Raw genomic sequence first — 23,868 nt, forward strand, 5'->3', positions numbered from 1 at the left:
GGCATGACAGCTGTGGTAGCTTTTGAACAGAGTCACACGGTATCAATGAATCATGGGCAACCCCTGCCCGCATATTGATGGCACTTCAGGTCTCTATGGTTTTGGGAGCCCCTCAGGTGATCATCCTGACTGGGAATCACCCATGGGGCAGCAGTAAGGACACCGTTCTAGTAATATGAATCAGACTTTTGTATCTTCTGATGACCCAGTTAAATGCCCCTCCCCTCCCCTGCATCTCCACATGGCTGAGATTCCCATAGAGTATAACACGTTTTCACAGTTTCAAGACTGCAAGTTAAAAAAGAAATCATAATCAGGCAAGCATATTCCAAACATATAGACTTTGATCTCTGCTGCAGCTTTTTGAAGTAGAAAGAGCTTTGTGGTGAGGCCTCTGGAGGAAGTCAAATGATTTGCATTTTTAACCAGCTTTGTTCTCCACTTCTCACTCTAGCTGGAATCAGCTCACTAGCTCTGGCTGATGAAAGTGTTGGTGTAACTTAAAAGCTTGCATGCTCCTTTCCTGGACAAAGATGAGTCAAATCAAAAGCCTAGTTCTTTGGAAGAAAGTGCACCAGAGCGCCTTGTGGACTGGTCTGATCTGGGCTTGGACATTTGGGAATGAGGTTCGAGTCCCACCTCAGACACAGATTCACTTGGTCAGCCTTCCCCAACCTGGTGCTCTCAAGATCTGCAACTCCTATCATTTCCAGCCAGCATGGGAGTTGCAGTCCAATACATTCCAGCCAGCCTGCAATCTCTGCCTCCTGAATACTAAGCCTACTCCATTTCCTCTCCTATACACACTTTCCCCGTTTTCCTTTCTAAGGGCGCAATCCTATGCAGGATTAGACAATAAAAAGTCCGACAACTCCCATCACTCACCAGCTATGTCTCCTGGGCTATGGAGCAGGCTCAGTCCCTTGGATTAGGCTGTCTTTTGTCACTAGTCTTTTTGTTGTTGTACTCAAATCATCTTTCATTATACTAGAAGCTGGGATGATCCACTGAGGTTGAGTGGCAGGTGATTCAGGACAGATAAAAGGAAGTGTTTTCTTTTGTTGCAAAGTACATAGTTAAGCTATGGAACTCGCTACCACAAGATGTTGTGATTGCCACCATCTTCGACTGCTTTAAAAAGGTATCCAACAAATTCATAGAAGATAAGATTATCAACAGCTACTAGTCCTACCATTATTGAGGGTTGTGGGGTTTTGTGGTGTTTTTTTTTTGGTTTTTTGGGGTATTTTTCCGTTTCTTGCTAATGCAAGAAATAAGCCAAAATAAACTTCCCTTGCTTATGACCTCGCTGATGGTTTCCGTTTTAAATAGTATTTCCTTTTTCCTGTTTTTCCATCTGCTGACAACTAAAGTACGTTTGGTACCCCAGTGATGAAGCAATATTTGTAATTGCTGCTTGAGGCAATAAGTATAGAAAACAATACAATTTTGGCTTAGTTGCACATTAATGACAACCCAAAGTATGGGTTGAGTGTGGATTGAATTATGGTGGGTTGTTGTGAACTTGTGGGTTGCTCTTACATGCAAATCCTGCACTATGGTTTAACTATGAGTTTTAACCACAGACGACCCAGGAAGAGAACTCATGGTTTGTTGTTGGGTTGTGAACTCTGGGTTGCTCGTGGTTAACAACCCATAGTTAAACTATAGTGCAGGGTGCACACATCACAACAACCCACAATGATCCAACTCATACTCAACCCATTCTCTGGGTTGTCATTATATGCGAATCAGGTGAAATGTCTTGTGTGCTTAATAAGGAAAGCTTAGAACTAATAAGAAAATTAGTAAGGCTTTTTTTGTAGTTTTTTTTTTAAAGAATAATTACTATTGGTTTCCAGGGATGGGAGAATTTTTTTTTTTTTAACCACGACTTCAAAACTTCCAGACATTTTGCTTCTCTAGTCCCATACAAAAAAAGAAATAGAACTGCAGGAAACAGGGGCAATAAAAACTGTACAAAACTTTCTATTTTTTCAGAGAAGTCATTAGCACTATTAGGTCTGTGGTTGAGCACATGCTTGCACTGCACAAAGTCCTGGTTTCAATCGCTGGCAGTTTCAGGTTTTTATTTTTTAATGAAGATTTCTCAGATATTTAGGAAAGCCCCTTTACGAAGCCGATGCCTCCAGAAGGTATTGGGCTTCCAACTCTCATCAGTCCCAGCTACTGGTCAGGGATGATGAGAGGCTATAGGTTCTCCATCCTTAGAGTAGGGAGCAGTTTAGGGCGCAATCTTATCAGGATGCCTGTGTCAGCCTCTGGCTGATGGGCATCCTATGCAGAGTGGGAGGAACACAGAAGTGAACTTCCTCTCCGCACTGCTTCTGCTCTGCATTTTTTTACTAGACAGGCTTTTTTTCACGCATCTTGCTGAGGTGCTGTGGCGTGAAAGGGAAGGAGGCTGGAGGATTCTTCATAGGTTGACCTCCCCAGTCCCCATCCACAGAATGCCCCCCTGCTTTTTGCAACCTTGAAGAGGCAGCCGGCGTGGTTTTCTCTAAGACAGCTGGGGGAGGGGGGGAGAAGACTTCTGGGTCTGAGGCTGGAACACTGTCTCCAACCTCGGATCCAAGATTCTGAACTGTCTAGGTGCCAAAGGATTGCTCTCTTACTTACTTAGGGTGTAATCCTATGCATGCTTACACAGAAAAAAAGTGCCTACAACTCCCAGCATTCCCCAAGCAGCCATGCTTGCTGGGAAATGCTAGGAGTTGTAGGATTTTCCCCCTGTCTAAACATGCATAGGATTGCACCTCAAGTGACTTCCTGCTTTTCCCCCCTAATTTAAAAAGCTTACAATTGGGGAAAAGAAAGATAGAGCAAGACAAAATGAAAACAACACATCCTCTATGACAATAAGAACAGCAGCAGAAAGACAACAGTGCTAAAATTTCTGGAAAATAATGGATTTTAAAATGATAACAATAGCAGAGGACATTAAAAACCAGTTGGAGAGGGAGCATGGTGGATCTCCACGAGGTGGGAGTTTCATAAACTAAGCACCACCACCAAGAAGACCCCATCTATTGTTCATAAAATGACATCAAGTAGAAGTACATAGAAAGTGTCATACTGAATGAGACTAACACCATTACTCTACTCTGAAGTCAGCCCCATAAGATTTAATGGGGCTTACTCCCAGGTAAAAGAGTGAATAGGACTGTAGTCTAAAGGACTATGAAATACCAGCATTCTTCCCATGTTGGCCTACCAAGTGCCTGAGAAACTCACAAGTAATAACTGCACCAATAGTTTGAATCAGCAAAGAACAGCTGAGTATTTCTTCACTTTATGAAGAAAGTGAAAGCCAGATCCATGAAATATAAAAATGATCTTATTGATTTCAGATGATTTAAAAACCTTTTTTTACAGGGATCCCCCCTCAAAACCCCACTCATATCACAGATCACGTCTGCCTCCTTTTATATGATGTGGTTAATTTTTCAAAATGATGTTTGTAACTCCTGTTCTTTGGAATCAATACAGCAACAAGTAGTTTTTAAATATGCAGAAAGCCATATTGGTCCATTGGATCGGGTGTGTGCGTGTGAAATCTAATCCTATGCAAGTTTAGACAGAAAAGAAACCCTACAATTGCTAGCCAGCCAGCCTGGCTAGGGAATGCTGGAAATTATAGGGCTTTCCCCCCCTGTATAAACATGCTTAGGACCGAGCTGATAATGGAGAAATAACTTTAAAGGAAAGTTCGGCCTACTTTTCTAGCAACAAGTGGTTCTGAAAGAAAGGCTCGTTATAAACTAGGTGGGAAAACAGAATTAAGTGACTCAAAAAGGACCCACAAAGAGGTGTGAAATGTAGATCTACACGCAAGCCCAACCAGCTTTTACAAGTCATATGACGCAGAATCATGTGATTACAGAAAGTTAATACTACCTCCCCCCCCTTCTCCCCCTTCCCTCCGGCCGGCCCTTTGATGGAAGCCTCCCTTCTCCGTGCGCCATTGGCCACCAGGGCACATCTCGGCATCCTATTGGCCGCCCTAGGCACTTTCCTCGTGCGCCATTGGTTGACTTGTGGGCTTCTGACTCCGCCTCCCTTTTCCTCTTGGAAAGTGACATGAAGTTGGGATCGCAGCTACCCCGCGGCTGAGAGGAGATCTGAGGCTTAGGAAGGGGGTGAGGGGTTGAGAGAGAGAGAGACAGAGTGGGTCGGAACTGGAGTCAGAAATCTGGGGATTTTTTTTGTTTCTTTAAGAATAGGGGCGGGTGGGGGAGGGGGAGAAGAGCTAGGAATTCTGGGTTCCCATGGTGCATAGTCCTAGTGGTTAGAGCACAGAGCGTGGAAGCCAAAGTCCCGGAGAAGGGAGTTGTGTATATGGGACAGGGTGAAAGGAGAAGTGGCACCTGTGATTATAACAAGGGGTTGCTTAAGTGTGAATGCTCCTGGAACTAGGAAGGGAGTGAGACCCTATGGTTAGAGCAAGAGGGGTGGACAAGGTTGGGAACAGCTATCCTGGATTCTCAGGGGTTTGTTCTGGAACGGGAGGAATCTGGATTCCTGGCTGATCAAGGGAGGGGATGATCAGGACTAGTTAAGACAGTGTCTGGGTTCTTGGGACAGAGAGTGGAGGTGGGGCAAGAAGGTCCATGCTTAAAGAAGTGAGTTCCAGTGGGTTACAGCAGGAGGGTTAAGGAGCCAGGGAACCTGGGGTGTCTGTAGTGGGAGGCTGGGGAGTGCAGTGGTTAGAGTAGTATACAATGGATGACCTCGAGGAGACATTTGGAGGCGATGGGGATCCGAACCCAGCTCCTTATGAAGAGCTGGTGTCTGTGATGGCTGGGGGGTTGTATGGGGAACTGGAGCGGCTTGTAGGGGCGCATGGGCCCGGAGCAGTGTCGGGGCTCCTGCCGCAACTGGTCTCTGTCCTGGAGTCTCTGCAAGGGGCTTGCGGGCAGGTCCGGGAGCGGGACCAGGCTTTGGAGCGGTTGCGAGATGACCGGCTGCGACTGCTGGAACAGTATGAGCGGGAGCGAGCCGGACGCAAGCGGGCCGAGGAGGTGGGTATCGCCTTGGTTCATCCAATATTGCTATTTCTGTACAGTTTTTCAACAGTGATTTACTCTCAGCTGAGTACTAGCTGGAGTCAGTGCGGTGGATGGGCTAGAGTTTGGGACTAGGACTGGGAGACCCAGGTTCAAATTCCCAGTCGGCCATGAAGCTCACTGGGTGACTGTGAGCCAGGCACTGCCTCCCAGCCTAACCTACCTCACAAGGGTGTTATGAGGACAAATTGGAGGATCATGTGCGCTGCCTAAGACTCCTTGGAGGAAAACACGGGATAGAAATGTAATACATAAATAATGAAATAGGTGCAGCACAGGACAGAAGAGGGCAATGGTCGCTGGGCCGGAGGGTTTCCCTCACTGGCTGGCAACAACCAGAATTGCCTAGCAGGCCAATCTGGGACAAAGTACTGGAGGATGAGGTGATCACCTGCCTTCCCCTCTCCGCCTTAGCACCTCGTCTTATTGTTAGTCAAAACTCCTGGCTGCCTAGGCCAACGCTTTGTAGTGGGTAGGACTTTTGCTGACAAGGTGCAGCAGATGAGAGGGACGTTCTATCCTCTCAGTGTCATTTCTGTGCAGGCACTTTTCTCATAAAGTCCTAGACACTCATCCCAGAGTGCAGGACACGGAATAATGGGCTCAAGTTACAGGAAGCCAGATTCCAGCTGGACATCAGGAAAACTTCCTGATTGTTAGAGCAGTATGACAATAGAACCAGTTACCTAGGGAGGTCGTGGACTCTCCCACACTAGAGGCCTTCAAGAGGCAGCTGGACAACCATCTGTCAAGGATGGTTTAAGGTGGATTCCTGCATTGAGCAGGGGGTTGGACTCGATGGTCTTATAGGCCCCTTCCAACTCTACTATTCTATGACTCTATGATTCTAGTGTTATGGGGCACCATGAAACACCCTGGCAACAGAAGTAGAAATTAATATTCCAGGTTAATGTTGTAAACCAAGGTGGATGACAGAGTCTCTTCTGCAAACTGTTAATTCCCTGCATCTTTTGACAAAAATCTCCTCACTAAGGATTCCCGAGAAACATTAGCAGTCGTGGCTTAAGGAGAGAGATCCAGTAACTGGTTAAGACGCAGAAAGCAGAGAGAACCAGTTCCCGCAATGGAGAGGTGTAAACAGTAGGGCCCCCCGAGGGTCTGTAATTGGGACTCAGGCTTTTTAACTTGTTTGTGAGTGGTCTGGAGCTCGGGCTGAGCTGTGAGGTGGGCGGGTTTGCTGGTGACACCAAATGATTTAGGGTGGTTAAAACAAAAAGGGGTCTTCCAAAAGGATTTCTCCAAATGGAGGGAATGGGCATTAAAATGGCAAATGTGTATGCCAGTGATGCATACTGAGGCAAAAATAATAATCATACATTTACATATACGCTGATGGGGTCTGAGCTGGCCATGATTAATCAAGAAGGGGATCTTGAGGTTTTGGTCATCAACCCAACGCACAGCTGCTGTGGGGGTAAAAGGTAAATTCCACGTTGGAAATTATTATAAGATGAATTGAACGTAAAACTGCCAATAACTGCCTTTTTATAAATCTGTGGTGCGACCACACTTGCAATAGTGTGTCCAGTTCTGGTCACTGTTACTCAAAAAGTCTGTTGTAGAGCTGGAGAATGATCAAGGGGCTGAAGAAACTCCCTCATTACTTGCCTTTTTTCTAAGCTGAAACGACCCAAACATTGTAACCTTTCCTCATGGGGGACACCCATGAGGAAGAGGGGTATAAAATTATGCGTGAGGCGGAGAAAGTGGATAGGGAGATGTTTTTCTCCCTCATAATATTAGAACCCAGGGTCATCCAATGACGCTGACTGGTGGGAGATTCAGGACTGACAAAAGCAAGGCGTCAAACTGTGGAATCGCTTTCGCTAGGTGGAGCGATGGCCACCAATCTGGACGGCTTCAAAAGGGGCGTAGACAAATTCATGGAGGAGAAGGCTATCAGTGACCCTCCTGTCCATGTTCCCCAGCAACAGGCATACATAGGTGTACATGAACATGCTTCTTCCGGTATGTTTAGGTACACCTATGTATGCCTGTTGCTGGGGAACATGGACAGGAGGGTGCTGTTGCACTCATGTTCACTTGTGGGCAGGGCCGGGCAAAGCTGGTCATAGGCCCGGGCCAGATAGGAAATGTAGGCCCCATTTCAAACTGCTCATTAAGTATTTTTTAATCAGTTCTAAATACATATGAACTAAAACGATTTATAAAAAAGGTAATGGCAAGCACTTTTATTCAAGATGTATATAAGACATCACTTCTTCACATTGAGAAATGCTTTACATGCTTTTCTTTGGGCAAATTCATAAACAACAACAGAAAAATCAAGCAACTTTGCCCAGGGGGACTCGGAGTCGCCCCCCTCAAAATCATAGGCCCATGCCAACTGGCCCCACTGGGGCCCCCTCTGCCCAGCACTGCTTGTGGGCTTCCCATTGGGGCACCTGGTTGGCCACTGTGGGAACAGAACGCTGGACTAGATAGGTGTTCTTTTTCTGATCCAGCATGGCTCTTATGCTCTGTTAACGGGAGGAATACGGAAATTGGGATTGGGTATCTCTGGCACTAGGCACAGATGGACCCTACCCTCTGTGTTTCCATCTAAACCGTTTTTTTGTCAACAGTCATTTATGCTAATTGCTGTTGCAAGATCCTGTGGCAAGGGATTCTGCAGATTGATTATGTTTGGTATCAGGAAGCGCTTCTTTCGGTTTGTTTTAATCTTGGTGCCTGTCAGTTTCAGGGGACGTCCCCGAGATTTTGTGCTGTACAGGAAGAATGAACAGGGGGACCTTTTGATAAACTCTGGTCATGTTTCCCTTCCTCCTTAGCTTTCATTTGGCTAAGCTAAAAAGCACTAACAAAAACCAGGACTTCCTTGATGTGGAAAACGGTCTTTAGGGTGGGATGGAGGTGTCACAGTGATTGCCCAGCCGCAGCGTGGGGCAAGACAAGACTGCAAAACCTGGCCAGAGGGGGGTATGAGCTGCTTTGGTGGGCGGTGAAGCCATGGGGGAGCGATGCAAGAGACCTGTGTGACTGCAAGCCCCAGCAGTGCTAGGACTGGGTGGGAGAGGCTGTAAAAGCAGCTGCATGGACTCTTGGGTTCCCTTCCTGCAGAGGTTCATGGAGCTGGAGGACGTGATGGAGCAGGAACGCAAGGCGCACCTGACGGCCGTGAGCCGGCTAGAGGGGCAGAGCCGTGCCTTGGATGGGAAAGCACGCAGCTACGCCGATCAGGGTGAGAGCCTGGTTCATTCACCCAGTCTTAAATTACTGTTGCACAGCCATTTAGTCCATTGCAAGTTATGATCTCTAGGGTGCAATCCTATGCATGTTCAGAGAGAAAAATGTCGTACAACTCCCAGCATTCCCCAGCCAGCCCATGCTAGTTACCAGGCTGGTCAAAGGCCCAGTTCACATGTCACAACACCCCAGGTTTGCTTGTTTTAAAACCCTGGTTTGTTGAGAATGAGTGAGCGAGCATATTGGTGCATGCTGCAGCGGGAGCAGCTAAACAACTTGGAGATTCTTCGCCCCTGGATTGTCGAGCATGATGGTGTGAACTGGGCATTATGGCTTGTAGGGGAGAGACAAGCCAAAGTTGGAACCAAGGATTGAATGCAGCGTCTCTGGGTTGTTTAGCCACTACCACTTGCAGCAGGAGCAATCAGGTAGCATGTGCCAGCATGCTGCCACATTCGTGATAAAGCTGGGTTTTATTTTTTTACTCTGAGTTGTCATTCTGTGTGAACCAGGCCAAAGTCTGGCAGTGGATGAATTCAAGTAGCGAACCTCCTGTTAGAGTCTCTTTCCCCAAATTTCTGCTTGGAGGATGTCTTGCTACCCACCCATGCCCATCCCACTAGTAGACGTGCCCAATCCTGTTCCACAGCACTGACTGGGCCAGTCTGTCTAGTTTGCCAAAAGCGGTACAACCTCTTCCGCATACATCTTTTGAGCTCTTTGCAAACTTGGATAATCCTTGGTCACATTTATGCTTGTGTGTTGATGTTTACAGAATTCCAGATGTACACACACACACACACACACACACACCTGTTTGAGGCTACTTAATTTACTAAAACAAATGGCTAGAGGGGAACATGATGGTGTTTATAGAATTATGCAAGGTGGAGAGAAACTGGATAGGGATAAGTGCTTTTTTCTTTCATTTCTTTTTTCTTCTCTCTTTTATTCTTCTTCCTTTCCTATGAACTAGAATTTGGAATCCTCCAAATGAATTGATGAGTATCAGATGAGGGCCTTATGGCCTTAAGGCAGTCTATAAATATTTTAATAATTAAATAGGATCAACAAAAGAAAGTACTTCGTATAATGCACAATTAAATTAAGCAGTTTGCTGCCACCAGATGTGATGGCCACTGCAGAACTAAATGGTTTACAAAAGGGATTCAACTAGCCCTCCCTAACCTGATACCCTCCAGATTTATTGGACTACAAGTCCCATCATCTCTAGTGAGCATGGCAGATACATTCTTGATAGAGGATAGCACCCACTTAGTCTCTGTGATTTGGGGGATGCAAACCCACACACGCACTTACCTGGGCATAAGTCTCATTAAACATACAATAGGACTTGCTTCCAAGTAAATATGGATGGAATTGGGGCTCATTTGCTCACTTCAGCAAAAGTGGGTCATGTTCAGTTGAAATCTCTGGGAATGGTAGATTAAACCTGAAATGACATGCTCGCTTTATAAGGGAGTTAAATGCTATGGAACTGAGCAGGACTTACTTCAGTGCAAACGCATAGATCAGGTTGCACATCACATTCCTTTCCCTTCAGTGGGTCTCAGTTGTAATTATGTCATGCTGGATTTTGACCTCATTCTAGCAGATAAGACTGTTAGCTTTTGTAGTCCACACCTAAGTCTATGTCCTGTTCTGGCTGGGCTGATTTTGTCAACTTGGATGTGTTTCGTCCCTGACCGCCAAGAACTCTGCTTTATCACTGACCCTAGACAAATGTTTAGTATCTGTTATTACCATCCCAGCCACTGACCCACTTCTCCCATCGCCAACTTTTCCATTTTTTAAACCTTATTATGCTCATGGCCACCTATTCACTTATCCTCATGAAAAAAAGAATGTTCTATTTAACTTTGTTTAAAGAAAAAAAAATCATCCCAGGCATACACCAACCTATTTTGCAATTGCGCAGAGCTATTTTTTTAAAAGAGAGATTTCTCCTTCCTCGAATTTTTTTTTTGTATATCCTAGGAAAGTGCATGTCTAACAAAATTCTTAGTATTCCTACAAAATGAGAACTCTTGCAATGCAATCTTATACAAGTCGTCTCAGACGTAAGTCCTGCTGAGTTCAATGGGACTTACTCCCTGGTAACTCAGTAGAGTATTGCCTACTTTAACCTCACACAACACAAAACCAAGATTTGCACAATCGCCACAACCCACCATAGCTTATTAATTTAAGTCACCGTGGGTTGTAGCACTCATGCCAACAGACATTTTGAATTGCAGTCCAACACATGGTTTGTTGGGTCATTTGAGGGTTGTTTAACCCACAAACAACCCCTACTGCCTAGGTTTGGATGACACAACAAACCATGGTAACCTCCTCCTAGGGTTTGAATACTTAAAATGGCCGCTGGCACCCAGCACAACCCACCATTGCTTAAATATGTGGGATTGTACAGGCCAGCCCAAATAGCATACAAGAGGCACATTTTAGCACCATGTGTGGGAACACCTTTAAAATGGTTTGAAACTAGTTTAAGTTCACGGCATAGATATACACATCAAAATAACCCCATGCCTTCTCTCCTCCCTCCTCCCCCTTCACAGTCGCCAGTCTGGAAGAGCAAAAATCTTCGCTGCTGAAGGAGCTCTCGACTCTCAGCCAGAGCCACACCAAGGTACCTTGGGCCAGAAATAGCTTGTTCCTTCCCCCCGCTACCTCGTCCCTCCACATTCTCACTTCATTCTCCGTTCCCGCCAGATGGTGCAAAGCTACAAGGAACTGAAATTGCAGAAGGCGACTTCAGCTGGTACTGGGCAAACTGGATCTACATCTGCAGAGGCAAAAAGGTTTGGAGGAGGAAGGTGGGCGTGGAGGGAGAAGAGTGGAGGAGGGGGCACCGCGTATAAGGAGCCTATTTTGTGTCCAAGGTGGTGGAGTGTGACAACCACCTCTACACTGGGTTTACTCTGGATCACTCTTATTCTTTCTGAAACCCAAAGGACCCAGCTCAGGTGCCTTCGTCAAGAGTTTGGGATGCTAAAGCTGTCCCTGTGGCGTGCCTACTTCTGCTTAGGCCCCACAGCTATACAGATCTGCACCCTTGCTCCAAACTTCTCCCTTCAGCTGCCACCATAGATTAACCTGTACCCTTCCCCAGGTACTCCAGTGACCACACCAGGTGTAAATGAATGTAATTTATTAACAAGACGTTAATGCAAGTTCAAAAGCTTAATGGTTTCTCTCAGTTCACAAGCGTATGGTTTCAAAGTACAATGCTTAACGGTTTTAGATGGTAATTTCACTTCAATGTTTCACAATATAACTTAAGGTTCTCCTACCTACTCTACCCCTTCTAAACTACACTATTCTCCTTCGCACACACTAATCTACCAAAACAACAAGCCCGCAAACCCTTCCTATCTCTATTCCTAATCTCTCTCTCTACATATTCATCTCATTCTCATCTCATCGCATCTCAGCAGCATATATATCACACAGTCCTCCGGACTCCTCCCATTCTCTCACACCAATCCAGACGCTCCACACAAACATCCAATCAGCACTCTCCTTCCATCCAGCACTCATTCCCCCCTCTATGGCTTCATACTTCCCATTCTGCTACAAACACACAGCGAGTACCTTCTTTAAATTCTGAAAACGTTCATATTACACCTAACAACATAGCCACATGCAGTAAAACATCACATGGAGTGTGACTGCCTGTCCCGGCCTCTATCTCTCCCACAGCAGCTGTTCAACCACAGACTGTTTTCACCCATTCCAGGGGGAAGGGGAAGAACACTGTTGCAGTTTCCTAGCAACCGTAGGGCCTCCCACCTTTCCACATCAAGGGTACTGCAGAGGTGGATGGGACTCTGCCCTGTGGTTGCTAGGCAACTCCCAAGGGCTGCATATTTATGTATTACTGCAGGCCCTGCTTCCACTTCCCATCCCACAAATCCAGTTTAAAGGATGTTTGCAGGAGGAGGGGAAATGGCGTCCATAGTGGCTACAGGGTGCCAAAAGGGTAAAAGCTCACTTGCAAACAAGCTAATTTTGACCCTTTTGACACTCTGTAGCCACTGTGGACGCATTTCTAGTTTTTATTTTTTTAAAATCTGTGTATGGGGCAGGGAGGAGATTTCAGGGGGAAACTGATTTGTGGACCTCCTGAAGGTGCCCATGCCTGATTTACTGGGATTTTATCCCACTTTTCAGACAGTTATTCTCTCCCAAAGTGGCTCATACCAATAAAAAAGGGAGACAGGTCCTGTCATATAGGCCTATAATCTATAATCTTGAGAGTCGGTGTGGTGTAGTGGCAAGAGAGTGTTGGCTTGGGAGTTGGGAGATCCGGGTTCTAATCCCCTCTCGGCCATGGAAGCTCACTGGGTGACTTTGGGCCAGTCACATACTCTCAGTCCAACCCACCTCACAGGGTTGTTGTTGTGAGGATAAAAATGGAGTAGAGGAGGATTATGTATGCCGCCTTGGGTTCCTTGAGGCAAAAAGGTGGGATATCAATGTAATAAATGGAATGAATGAATGAATAAATCAGGCCAGTGACAAAATAGATAGCTGGGGTTGAAATCTACCCAGCCTCAATGCTGGGGAGGGTAGTGCTCCACAGCAGACTTGGCAGAGATGAGGTGCAACGTGAGGCCAGGGGGGAAGAAAGTGAGGCCCGTCTCAGATTGCTTTCAGAGGTCAGGCGAGTATCGAGCAAAGAGAGGCCTTCTTGGTGGTGACAATTTCCACTGCCCTCCAAGAAATACTTTTGTAAGCCGCCGTGAGAGCCTTTTTTGGCTGAATGGCGGCATAAAAATACTTAAATAAATAAATAAATAAATAAATAATCTGTCTGGCTCCTGCTTTATTAGGTTTTTTTTTTTTTTTAAAAAAAAAAGATGTCAAACGACAGCTGTCCTGTTCTCTCATGTCTGTAACAAGACAAATTAACTCTCTCTCTCTGACTTTTTTTTTTTTTACACCATATGGTAGTACTGCTCTTTCTTCTATTTTGTATGCATCATAATGTGAGTTTGTTTTAAATGGATTTGTCAGCCACACTGAGGGCTTTAGTGTGGAGTGGAGCAGGGAATGCAGGCGGGTGTAAAACTCTGAGAGAAAAGAGGTGCTGAATGGGTCGAAGCAACAGCCTTCCCAAACCAGGTGCCTTCCAGATGTTTGGGACCACAGCTTCCAGAATTCACGGCCATTGGCCATGCTGGCTGGAAGTGATGGGAGTAGTAGGCCAACACACCTGGAGGGCACCAGGTTGGGGAAGGCTGTAGTAGTATGCATAAAGCCATACACACATGGGCGGCTCAGGAACAAGATGCAGTAATGACACCATCTGAATAACCTTTTCTCCCCCTCCCATGGGCAGGTTGAAGCCCCCGCCAATCCGGAAGCCCCCACAATTTCTGCCGAGCACCTCTGACCCTGGGCCAACTGAGTCGCCCCATCCCCCACAGGTGAGTGGCTTGGGGTTTTGGGAGATGGTGGCCTTGAGCCCTGAACTGTTTCTTGACTCTTGGTGAGTGGCAGCCAAGGTGGGTGAGAAGGCCAGGTGGGTGGGTGGAGAAAGCAGAGGTGTGAAGGGGAGCCAGGGAGGAATTCCCTTCTAAATGTTTTCATCCCATGTCTCCTCAGGAATGTGCAGAGATTCAAGAGGTTCCTCATTCAGAGAAGATGCCCCAGAGAGACCCAAGAAGGAATGATTTCCCCTTGGCACAAGAAATGGGGCCACCAGAAAAGGATGGTATGTAGAGCCCCCCCCCCCCTCTTTCCTGCACTGCATTATCTTGAATACCAAATCGGCCAATTGGCCCACCCAACCCAGTACTCTCCCCTCCAATTGGCTAAGGTCTCACATAGAGGTCTTTGCAGGCATTTGCCACCAGATCTGCCAGGAATTGAACCCAGACCTTCTACATGCCATGAGTATGCTGCGTCTGACCATGTGCTTTGAAGGTCCAGGTGGTAGCTTCTTTAGTTGGTGTTCGAAACAACACATGCAACAAAATGAGATGGTAGAGTCCTGACACGGTAGAATGGGTTGAATCACTGAATAATATGCGGGGACCACATTTTGGCATGCTTCTCTGCGAAAAGTGACTCTCTGCAGACAAAAAAGCTAGCTCAGCAGGGAGAGGGCTGAGTGAGAATATTTCTCTCTGGTGTGTCATTCATGATTACTTGGAAGTAAGTCCTACCTAGTTCAATAGGCCTCACTCAGGATTGCAGCCCCAATGAGTGAATGCAATGCCAGTTCTAGAGTTTTATTACGTCTTTTGCATTTTCTTTGGAATTTATTATTTATTTTATTTATTTATTATTTATTTATTTAATTACATTTACAACACCCAGAGAACTGGGCGGTTCTCTCCATCTTTGCCTCTCCCCACCCAGTGTTTGAATATGAATTTTCATATTCAAACACTGCCACTAAAATTCCAGACTGCTCCCTGCACAAAAGGAGCAACATGTGTATTGTTTTTATGAATTATATGCAAGAAGTTATAGAGAGATGAATAAATTTCACCTATCTTATAAAAGCAATAAATGCATTGTGCTTTCCCACTTCAGTCTCTCCTGCTCAGCCAGGCTTTGACTTGGATGATCTCCTGAGTTCCACTCCAGAATTGGGACCTGACCCACAGCAAGCAAGCAGGTAAGAGGGACATTTTCCCTTAGGAAGCCTCTCAGCCAAAAAGCACATATTGGCAAAACCCAATTGGTCCATGTTCAAGCATTGGCTGGCTGGAGGATTCTGGGAGTTGTAGTCCAACATGTCTGGAGGCCACTATGTTTGGGAAGGCTGAGCTAGGTTTTCCCTTCCGGTCTCCCTCAACCTCAGCATGACATACCACCCCCCTTATCTTGCTGCGTTTCTTCAATCCCCTTCACCCTGCTGGTGTTCTCATGTCAATAGAGTTACTTCTTGCTGCTTTGGAAGAACACACAAACCACAGATTTGATGGCCAGATGGGCAGATTCTCTTTCTTCCATGGAGAATGAGGGTGATACTTGAGGGAGAGGCCTCTGTATTCATTTTCTCCTCAGAAGACCCACAAAACCTCATACCTCTTCATTGGTTTATGTCCACTGTGGTGTCGGATGTGGGTGTGTGTTGTTGCCAGGACAGGGGCGGGTGGGTACTCTGTCTGTCTATTTGTCTGTCTGTCTGTCTCTCAGCCCCCTGAGTACCACCCTCGAGCGCAACACGGTCTCCCTTTTCGCCGAGGTCTCGGGCCTCAGCCCTGAACTCCTCAGTGATATGGACGACGGTGCCGATTTGCAGGGTAAGTGGAACACTGTTTTCTCCCTCTTCTACATTATTTTTTCCCTGCTGGGGCCTATTTTCCTCCTGTAGAACCCAGGAGTCCTCCCTCCTCTGCATTTTTATCTGGTGGGTGTCACTCCCAGACAACCTGAGTCTCCAGTTCACACATAACATTAACCCATGATATGGGTCGTTGAAATCTCCATTGTTGTGATATGGGAACACGGCCACGCTAGTAAACCAGACTTTATTAACCACAAATAAGCTAGAAAAAGAATCCATGGTTGTTGTTGGCTTGTGCATTCTGGGTTGCTTAAATCATGGGTTGTTGTTACATGTGAACCCAGAACTGTGAATAGTTCATGAGTTGTTTGTCAGACTACATAGGAAGCAGGCAAGAGTGGTAAAACAACAACAACAACCCAGCTGCTCTGCATGCCTGTATGTGCCACAAATGCATTTGGGAAATGGAGGGAACGGGTGAAGGTGAAAGGAAACAAACAAACCAGGGATTGAGGCAACAAACCATAGTTTGTTCAATCCTGCCAAAGAAGTTCTGGATAGAGCAACTGACCATGGGTTAGCATTATGTGCAAACCGCAACCTGTGGGGAATTGGGTTTCAAACGTGTGCCTTAGCAGTTCAGTGATGTTCATGTGTGACCGTCTTTGCAGGCGATGGCTTAGAAATCCTGGTGGCAGAAAACTCTCGGCTCCAAGAGGAACGGTAAGAACGAACCCCTCCGTTCTTGGCCTAAAGTGACAAGAGGTGGAGCTCTCTGGAAGGAAAGGCCCTCGTATGCCTTTGTCGGGAGAACCTTGCTTGGGAGGCAGCTAACAAAACCTGAATCCGGCCCGGCCCTGCTTAATACGGCCGACAGGCCTGTGTCTCAGTTGGGCCAGATCCCCTACATCCTCTTGGGCTGTGCGCAGCCTGTCCTGGGTTTCAAGTCTTCGTGACCCTTGTCATCCCACCTCCAGGATCGCTCTGGATACCGCCCGCCGCCATCTCATCGCCCGTGTGGAGGAGCTCGGCGAAGAACGCGAATCGCTTCGGATGGACCGTGAGGGAACGTTGGCGGCCCTTAGCCGCTGCCAAGCCCAGCTGAAGGAGGCGGAGTTGGAGCTTATCCGGTAAGGCCTAAAAACCGCTTCCTCTGCCATTATACAGTGGCCTTGATCATGCCTCTGTGTCTATGTCTGGTAAAGCAAAGGAAGCGCTGCCCCTCAGAGTAGTAGTAGTATAAAGCAAACAACCTTCCAAAGGCCTCCAATGTGTTTTGAGTTAGCCGCTCTTCAAGGAAGGGTAATAATTTTATTTCATTTTTATCCAGTAATTCAAGGCAGTCTACACAATTCCTTTATCCTCACGCCAACCCTGTGAGGTAGGTTCGGGAGAAGGAGACTGTGAGGGAGAGTCACTCAATAAGCTGAGTGGAGATTTGAACCTGGGTCAGCCCAAACAAACTCCGGTGCTCCAATCACTACACCACCCTTCCTGTCTCTAACTAGAAGCATCATTTAGATAGCCAAAGCAGAAGGCTGAGGTCATGTTTTCTTCACACCGGTTGTATTTTACATTTTAACCATCTGTGGTGTTTGTATTTTTAGGCTTATATTGTTCTGCCTTTATTCTTAATACTGTAAGGGTGGAAACCTATGCATGTTTAGATAGGAAAAAACTTTACAAACTCCATTGTACTGGGGACCGATTCTTTTCTGTCTAAACATGCATAGAATTGCAACTTAAGCTGCTGTTACAATAGTAGAAGTATGGATTTTTAAAATCATCATCATCATCATCATCATCCATAGAGTCTATGAATATGTCCCCCCCCCCCCAACGCTTCGTATTACTCCATAGCTTTCTTCACTTGCCTATTTCTCTTAAGAAGAGCAGCTATCTCACAAGGTGTTGGGACTTTACTCTGAATGACTTAATAAACCATTGTGTGCTTTTGCGGCATTACGTGCTGCTTCTAAGTATTGTTTATGTCACTAGTTTAAAAATCCCTCTTCCACTGTGTACACATTGAGCTGGTCATGAGACTGATGATTCACGTGACGTGGGAGCCACCCTCCCTGAGACATCAGCCTATAATTAAGATACTTTTATTATTTTAAATATGGGAGCACGTCCTTCAGCTATTCGTCCTTCTTATTCCAGGATCCGGCAGGAGTTTGAGGAAACGAGACGTTCCAGTGAAGACGGGGAGGTAACCAGAGCACCCTCTGCTGGGTCTTGTAGTGACTGGCAGGGACATTGGGTTTTCTGGAAGGCAGATGTGTGTGGGGGGGAGAGTTTATTGCGGAGGTGTTTAACTCTTTCAGCCTGAGGCCCGAATTCCAAAGTAAAAGGGGTGGGGCACAAATACCAGCATAGGAACCTAGGAAGCGGCTTTATACTGAATCGGATCATTGGCCCATCAAACCCAGTATTGTTGACACTGACTGGCAGCAGCTACCCAGGGTTTCAGGCAGGAAGTTTTCCTGCCCTCCCTGGAGATCCTGGGGCTCAAACCTGGAACCTTCTGCATGCAAAGCAGATGCTCTACCACTGAGCCACAGCCCCTCCCATATTTTAAGCATATTTTAGCTTAAAGCTGCTACCCGCCAATAACTAAGCCTAAGGATAGGCATTTCAGTGTCTAAACGGGGAGAAAATGTGCAAAAGCTAGGGAAACAGTGGTCATGGCAAAGGTAGGAACAGGGGAAGGGGTCGCGGCCATCTGGGAGACCCCGGGCAGGGCAGGTTTGGTCCATGAGGCCCTGGTTCAGCAGCCCTGGTTTACAGGCCTCTGTCAAGGTAAGGGTGAGAGTCTGGAGTCTGGGCTCTTTCTCGAGAGAAATTGTGTTTGTGCGCTGTTGAGGCAGGATCGCTCTCTTCCTCCACAGGCTGAAGGAGGCTCATCCCGGCCTCAGCGGTTCACAAGGGCTGAGATGGCCCGTGTAGTGATGGAGCGCAACCTTTATAAGGAGAGGTTAATGGAGCTGCAGGAAGCCGTTCGACGCACTGAGCTGCTAAGGTTAGTGGCGTTGAGTTTGCCGGGGCCCTGCGCTAGGTTCCCGGAGGTGGCAGGCCAATGGCTGCTCCCTGCCCTCTTGCTCTATGGCCTATGCCCTCACACGTGGCCTTTAGCGAGGGGAAAAACCAGCCCTGCTTGATTTGTAATTGGACTTGGCAAACTGACCCGGAGTATAGCTTGGTTATTTCTGAGAGAAAGTATGAGCCTTTGTGGAACCTGCCCATGGCCCACTTTGTGGAACCAGCCCTGCTTGATTTGTAATTGGACTTGGCAAACTGAGCAGGAGTATAGCTTGGTTATTTCTGAGAGAAAGTATGAGCCTTTGTGGAACCTGCCCATGGCCCAGGCATTGGGTGTGTGATGGTTGGCCAAATCCCTCTCCCAAACCTCATTGCCTGGACGTCTCTCTCTTTCTGGTGCCTGTAATGCAGGAGCAGTGGCATGCCAAGTGACTGGGAGGGAGGGAGGGTGAGAGAGGAAGAGAGAGGCTTCTCTCCAGCAGAGGCTGGTGGCTCCAAAGTCATTGGGGCTGTGAATCCACTCCGGGTTTCAGTCAGGACCAGCGAGAACTCTAAAGGAGCCACCCAAAGTGCCTTGGATGGCTCCTTTAGAGCTCTGACTGGTTCTGACTGAAACCCGGAGTAGATTCACAGCCCCACTCACTTTGGAGTCACCAGCTTCCACTACATCCCTCTCTGCTGCAAGTGCAGCAGCTACAGCCAAGAAATTGAGAGCAAGAGGAAACAAGGTGTTCTCAGCCGGTCTTCATGCTCACATCAGGTTGGAGGTGAGAATTACGAGTCACTAGTGTTTGTATTCCGGACCGGGGAGTTACGAACTCTGGAGGGGTAGCTGTTGTATTCTGTTGCAGCAGAACCAATAGAGTCTTGTGCCACCTTAAAAACTCCCACGTTAATTACGTCATGAGCTTTTGTGGTCTGCAGTCCACTTCATCAGATGCAGGAGGAGTTATCCTGAGTTACAGGTATAACTGAGTTGCATGGGGTGTGGGTAGAAGGGGAAAGGTTAGAAACAGTGCAGAATAATTCAGTGCAGAAAGTACTGACAGTGGCAATCGGGGTATTAACACTGGCCATCCACAGCACGGATGTTGCTGGTAATGGAGCAACATCATGGCACTGGGCAGGTCAATTCTCTAGCATGATTATAATTGTTTTAATCCTTTATCCTGATTAAAGCCCCTGGAGATCGTATTCATCAAGAGGTTCAGTTCTAACTCAACAGCCTGAAACTTGTTAATGTTACTAATGGCACCAAGCTGCAGGCTTCTTGCTCATACCATTCCAGAAGAGTTACTCTGGGAAATCACTTCGTGATTGCCTAGCTAATATTTATTTTCTCCATAAAGTACTGATTTGGGGAGGGCTGGGAGAGAAAGTTTTCCTAAGCTTACCTTGGAGATTTGGTGGGTGAGATGAGATTTCAACGTATGATTACTGGCTCAAAGCGCATGTTTGTAACCGCTGCAAGAGAGGCTTTTAACAGAGGCTGGAAGAAATCCACCCGCACACATGGTTTTGGTTGTCTGTTTCCTCTCTTCTAGCCTTGAGGATTAGTAGCCCCTAAGAGTGTCATCACATGGGGGGAAATCGTGTTTCCTTACTGTCGCTTCTCTGCCCCCGCTTCTGTCCCTCATTACTTCCTCTTTCGAAAGAGGAAATAAACAACGTGCACATGGGCCATTCAGTGGGCCGTTTTGATCGCGCTGCTTCTCCTGCACACAGCAGGAGATTGCGTCACGTTCCGTTTTTTTTTAAAAAGCGGGGTCTATTTCACAACGGAAAAAGGAGCGGGAGGCGGATGTCATCGGACACGCGCACATCTGTAAGTGGGCAGTAGCTCGTCTGATGAACCTCTAAAACTAGAAGAGGGAGAAGAGAATTCACTGTACGGTAGCCTAAACAATTGTTTATCTCTTTTCAGGGCTTCACGGGAGGAACAGGCTGTTCAGATGAAAAAATCATCTTTTTGGAAAATGTAGGTGCTGTCTTAAGATCGACCCCCGTAGCTACAGCTACGTGCACTGCATGATTCTGCTGTTACAATGTGCACATGTGGAATTTAGTACTGGGTCCAGCATGCAGCGTTCTGAGAATCTCATCTTTTTTTCAAAAAAGCAAGTTTCTAGGCCTGCTGAGTGCAAAGCTTGGCTTGAAAGTATGTGTGAGAGCAATGCCTAGTGCTGCCTTCCCCAACCTATTGCCCTTTAGATGTGTTGGATTACAACCCCCATCATTCCCAGCCAACATGGCCAGATGTCCATGCTGGCTGGGAATGATGGGAGTTATAGTCCAACACATCTGGAGGGCACCAGGTTGGAGAAGGCTGGCCTAGTGAAATCTCAGAAGCAAATAGCAGGGCTAAGATTTCTAGTTGTGTGGGGCGAGGTTGGGGAGTCTTCATTGCCATTCATTGTTATTAGCCCTGGACTAGAAAGGAGATCACATCTCTGCAAACAGATCACCTATTGCTTCTTTGCTATCAAATTTTGATTACTTTCTTTTTTAGAACAGGGCGCTAAAAATGCTCCCTTTCCTTCCCCCCTAGTTAACCACATTGGTTTTCCTCCCCTGCAGCTTTGACCGCTTATTCAGCCCCTCCGATTCTCCAGAGAGATCCCCTGCCTCTCCGCTGCCGCCAGGGAGGGCCCGGTCTAGCCCCAGCAGCCACAGCGAATTGGGACGGAACGGAGGGGGGCAGTTGTCACCTGCGTTGAGATACATCCCACGAGCCACCTCGCCCGGCACTGAGTAAGTTGTGCAGCGACACCTTGCAGGAAGAGACGGACAAGCAGGAGAGCCAATCAGCTGACCTCACGATGCCCAATCCCAGCGCTTCTAATGAGTGTGACGCTGCTGCCTTGTGCCATGTTGGGCAATTGGTTCTTCTCCAGTGGACAGATTGGCAGCAGCCCTCCAGGGTCTAGCCTAGAGACCTTTATCAGAGATCCTTCTCTAATTGGAGATGCCAGGGAATGACCCTGGGGCCTTCAGCATGCAGAATATGTACTCTCTACCACTGGTAAGATTATAAGAAGAGCCCTGCTGGATCAGACCGAGGGTCCATCTAGTCCAGCACTCTGTTCACACAGTGGCCAACCAGCCATCGGCCAGGGACCAACAAAGCAGGACATGGTGCAACAGCACCCTCCCATCCATGTTCCCCAGCAACTGGTGCACACAGGCTTACTGCCTCAAATACTGGAGACAGCACATAACCATCAGGGCTAGTAGCCATGGATCGCCTTCTCCTCCAGGAATATATCCAACCCCCTTTTAAAGCCATCCAAATTGGTGGCCATCACAACATCTTGTGGTAGCGAATTCCACAGTTTAACTATGCGCTGTGTGAAGGAGTCCTTCCTTTTATCTGTCCTGGATCTCCCACCAATTGTCTTCATGGGATGACCCCCAGGTTCTGGTATTTTGAGGGAGGGAGAAAAATGTCTCCCTATCCACATTCTCCATCTCATGCATAATTTTGTACACCTCTATCATGTCTCCCCTTAGCCTCCTTTTTTCCAAGCGGAACAATCCCAGCTGTTGTGACCTTTCCTCATAGGGGAGATGCTCCAGTCCCTTGATCATGAGTCAGTCCCAGTGAAGGCTTGTGGCTCCTTTAGAGTTCTGACTGAAACCTGGAGTGGATTCACTGCCCCACTGACATTGGAGCCACCAGCCCCCACTGGTCAGACCGCTGGTCCAGTTAGACCAGGCGTGCAGAACCTCTGGTCTGGGTCTCCCCAATCCGGCCCACACAGCCTCTTGGGTTCCCCCTGGGGGCGGGGATAAGGCTTCAAGCCCCACCCCCAGCAGGAAACCCATTGGAAGGTCATCCCACTGCTCTCTCTGATCTGAGAGTCAAATTAACAGCAGGGAGGAGAGGAGGTGGGGCTTGGACTTCGCTGCTCCCGGGGGACAAGGGGGATGCCCTCTCTGCCTGCTGCCTCTCAGCCCCTCCCTCTTCCCTGGGGCCTGCCCTGGAGGCTTCTGGGTCTTTGAAGAAAAGTGGGGATAAAACTCCCCTGTTATCTCTGATGTGTGATTGGAGATAACAAGGAGATTCCATCGGGGAAGCAGCAGCTGCACATTTGTCCAGCGCTTCGATTCCCATTCTCGTTCCCTGCTGGGAACGAAGCTGGCTGCATGCTGTGGTGCTTACAGGAGCTCGTGCAAGCACCGGACAAGCTGCTGTTCCCCTGGGGGATGCCCCTTGTGGTCTCCAGTCCGTGAATGAAGATAACCAAGAGGTTCCCCTTCGTGCCACTCACCCTCCCGTTGATTCTAGACCAGCACTGACTGGCAGCAGCTCTCCCAAGGTCTTGAGCAGAAGTCTGCTTTGAGCAGCAATTGCACACAGTCCCATCAGGGTTAATCCCACAGAAAGCTGTGCCGTTTACCTCTCATAAATACATGCAGGGTTTTCATTCAAGGCTGCCTGCTTCCTCCTACTGCCTGTCCTGTATCCCTGCAGGGCTGACACCTCCCCACAGCAGAAGCGCCGAGAACTGTACCGCGAGATTCGCTCGCACATCTGGCAGGAGCATGGCCGGGCGCAGATCCATGGGTGGAGCCAGCCCCCGGCGCTCCAGGTGAGCAATCTTGCATGCACGCCACGGTCCCCTGCATCTAGCTTTCCTGCCGACATAAATTCCACGCCAAGGGGCTAGTCCTCATGAACCGATTTTTCAACATGGGGTTCAAATGCAGGTACGGTGTCCCGTGGGTGCGTTTTATCACGCCTGACAGTGTACAGGCAATTTCCCCTCAACTGATGATGAACTGGTGATAACCATGTAGGAAATTGGGCCACGTAAATTTAACCTTATGAGTCAAACGGGGGTGTTTTAGACCAGCTGCATTTGTCTTCCTCTACCCCTGGCTACTTGAAAAATACCTTCTCCCATATGAGCTGGGCGAGGAAGAAGAGGCAAGTGCTAGTGTCAACAGTAAAACTGGCTTTAATGTAGTTTTTTTTTAAAAAAAAAGGTTTTCTTGACAATGTATCATAGCTGTGCTCAACGTTTTGGATTACTGAGAATCCTTCAGGAGCTGTAACACAAAACGTTTGTCAAATACTCTTTTGGCGTTCTCTAGAGAAGCCATTGCCTCGTACAAGAGAACGCCAAAAGAATACTTGACAAACATTTGGGGTTACAGCTCCTGAAGAAGGATTCTCAGTAATCCGAAACGTTGAGCACAGCTATGATACATTGTCAAGAAAGACTTTTTTTTTTAAAA

General features: G+C 47.4%; 1 protein-coding gene across 2 annotated transcripts in view; it reads left to right on the forward strand.

The window, feature by feature from the left end:
- The first annotated feature begins 4,267 nt into the window (after positions 1-4,267).
- Positions 4,268-23,868, forward strand: part of LOC134406874 (C-Jun-amino-terminal kinase-interacting protein 4-like) — a 33,540-nt gene continuing 13,939 nt past the window's right edge. Inside the window, exons 1-15 of one of the 2 annotated variants that reach the window (XM_063138503.1) lie at positions 4,268-5,042; positions 8,190-8,310; positions 10,898-10,968; positions 11,052-11,155; positions 13,684-13,771; positions 13,950-14,058; positions 14,886-14,970; positions 15,495-15,601; positions 16,257-16,308; positions 16,563-16,715; positions 17,749-17,797; positions 18,477-18,607; positions 20,552-20,605; positions 21,205-21,378; positions 23,102-23,219. In XM_063138503.1, coding sequence (XP_062994573.1) covers positions 4,743-5,042; positions 8,190-8,310; positions 10,898-10,968; positions 11,052-11,155; positions 13,684-13,771; positions 13,950-14,058; positions 14,886-14,970; positions 15,495-15,601; positions 16,257-16,308; positions 16,563-16,715; positions 17,749-17,797; positions 18,477-18,607; positions 20,552-20,605; positions 21,205-21,378; positions 23,102-23,219 — 1,716 coding nt within the window. In that variant the 5' untranslated portion in view covers positions 4,268-4,742. The remainder of the gene's footprint in view (positions 5,043-8,189; positions 8,311-10,897; positions 10,969-11,051; positions 11,156-13,683; positions 13,772-13,949; positions 14,059-14,885; positions 14,971-15,494; positions 15,602-16,256; positions 16,309-16,562; positions 16,716-17,748; positions 17,798-18,476; positions 18,608-20,551; positions 20,606-21,204; positions 21,379-23,101; positions 23,220-23,868) is intronic. The other variant, XM_063138504.1, reaches the window with a different exon arrangement.

This window comes from Elgaria multicarinata, chromosome 11 (genome assembly GCF_023053635.1).
Source record: "Elgaria multicarinata webbii isolate HBS135686 ecotype San Diego chromosome 11, rElgMul1.1.pri, whole genome shotgun sequence".
Lineage (NCBI taxonomy): Eukaryota > Metazoa > Chordata > Lepidosauria > Squamata > Anguidae > Elgaria > Elgaria multicarinata.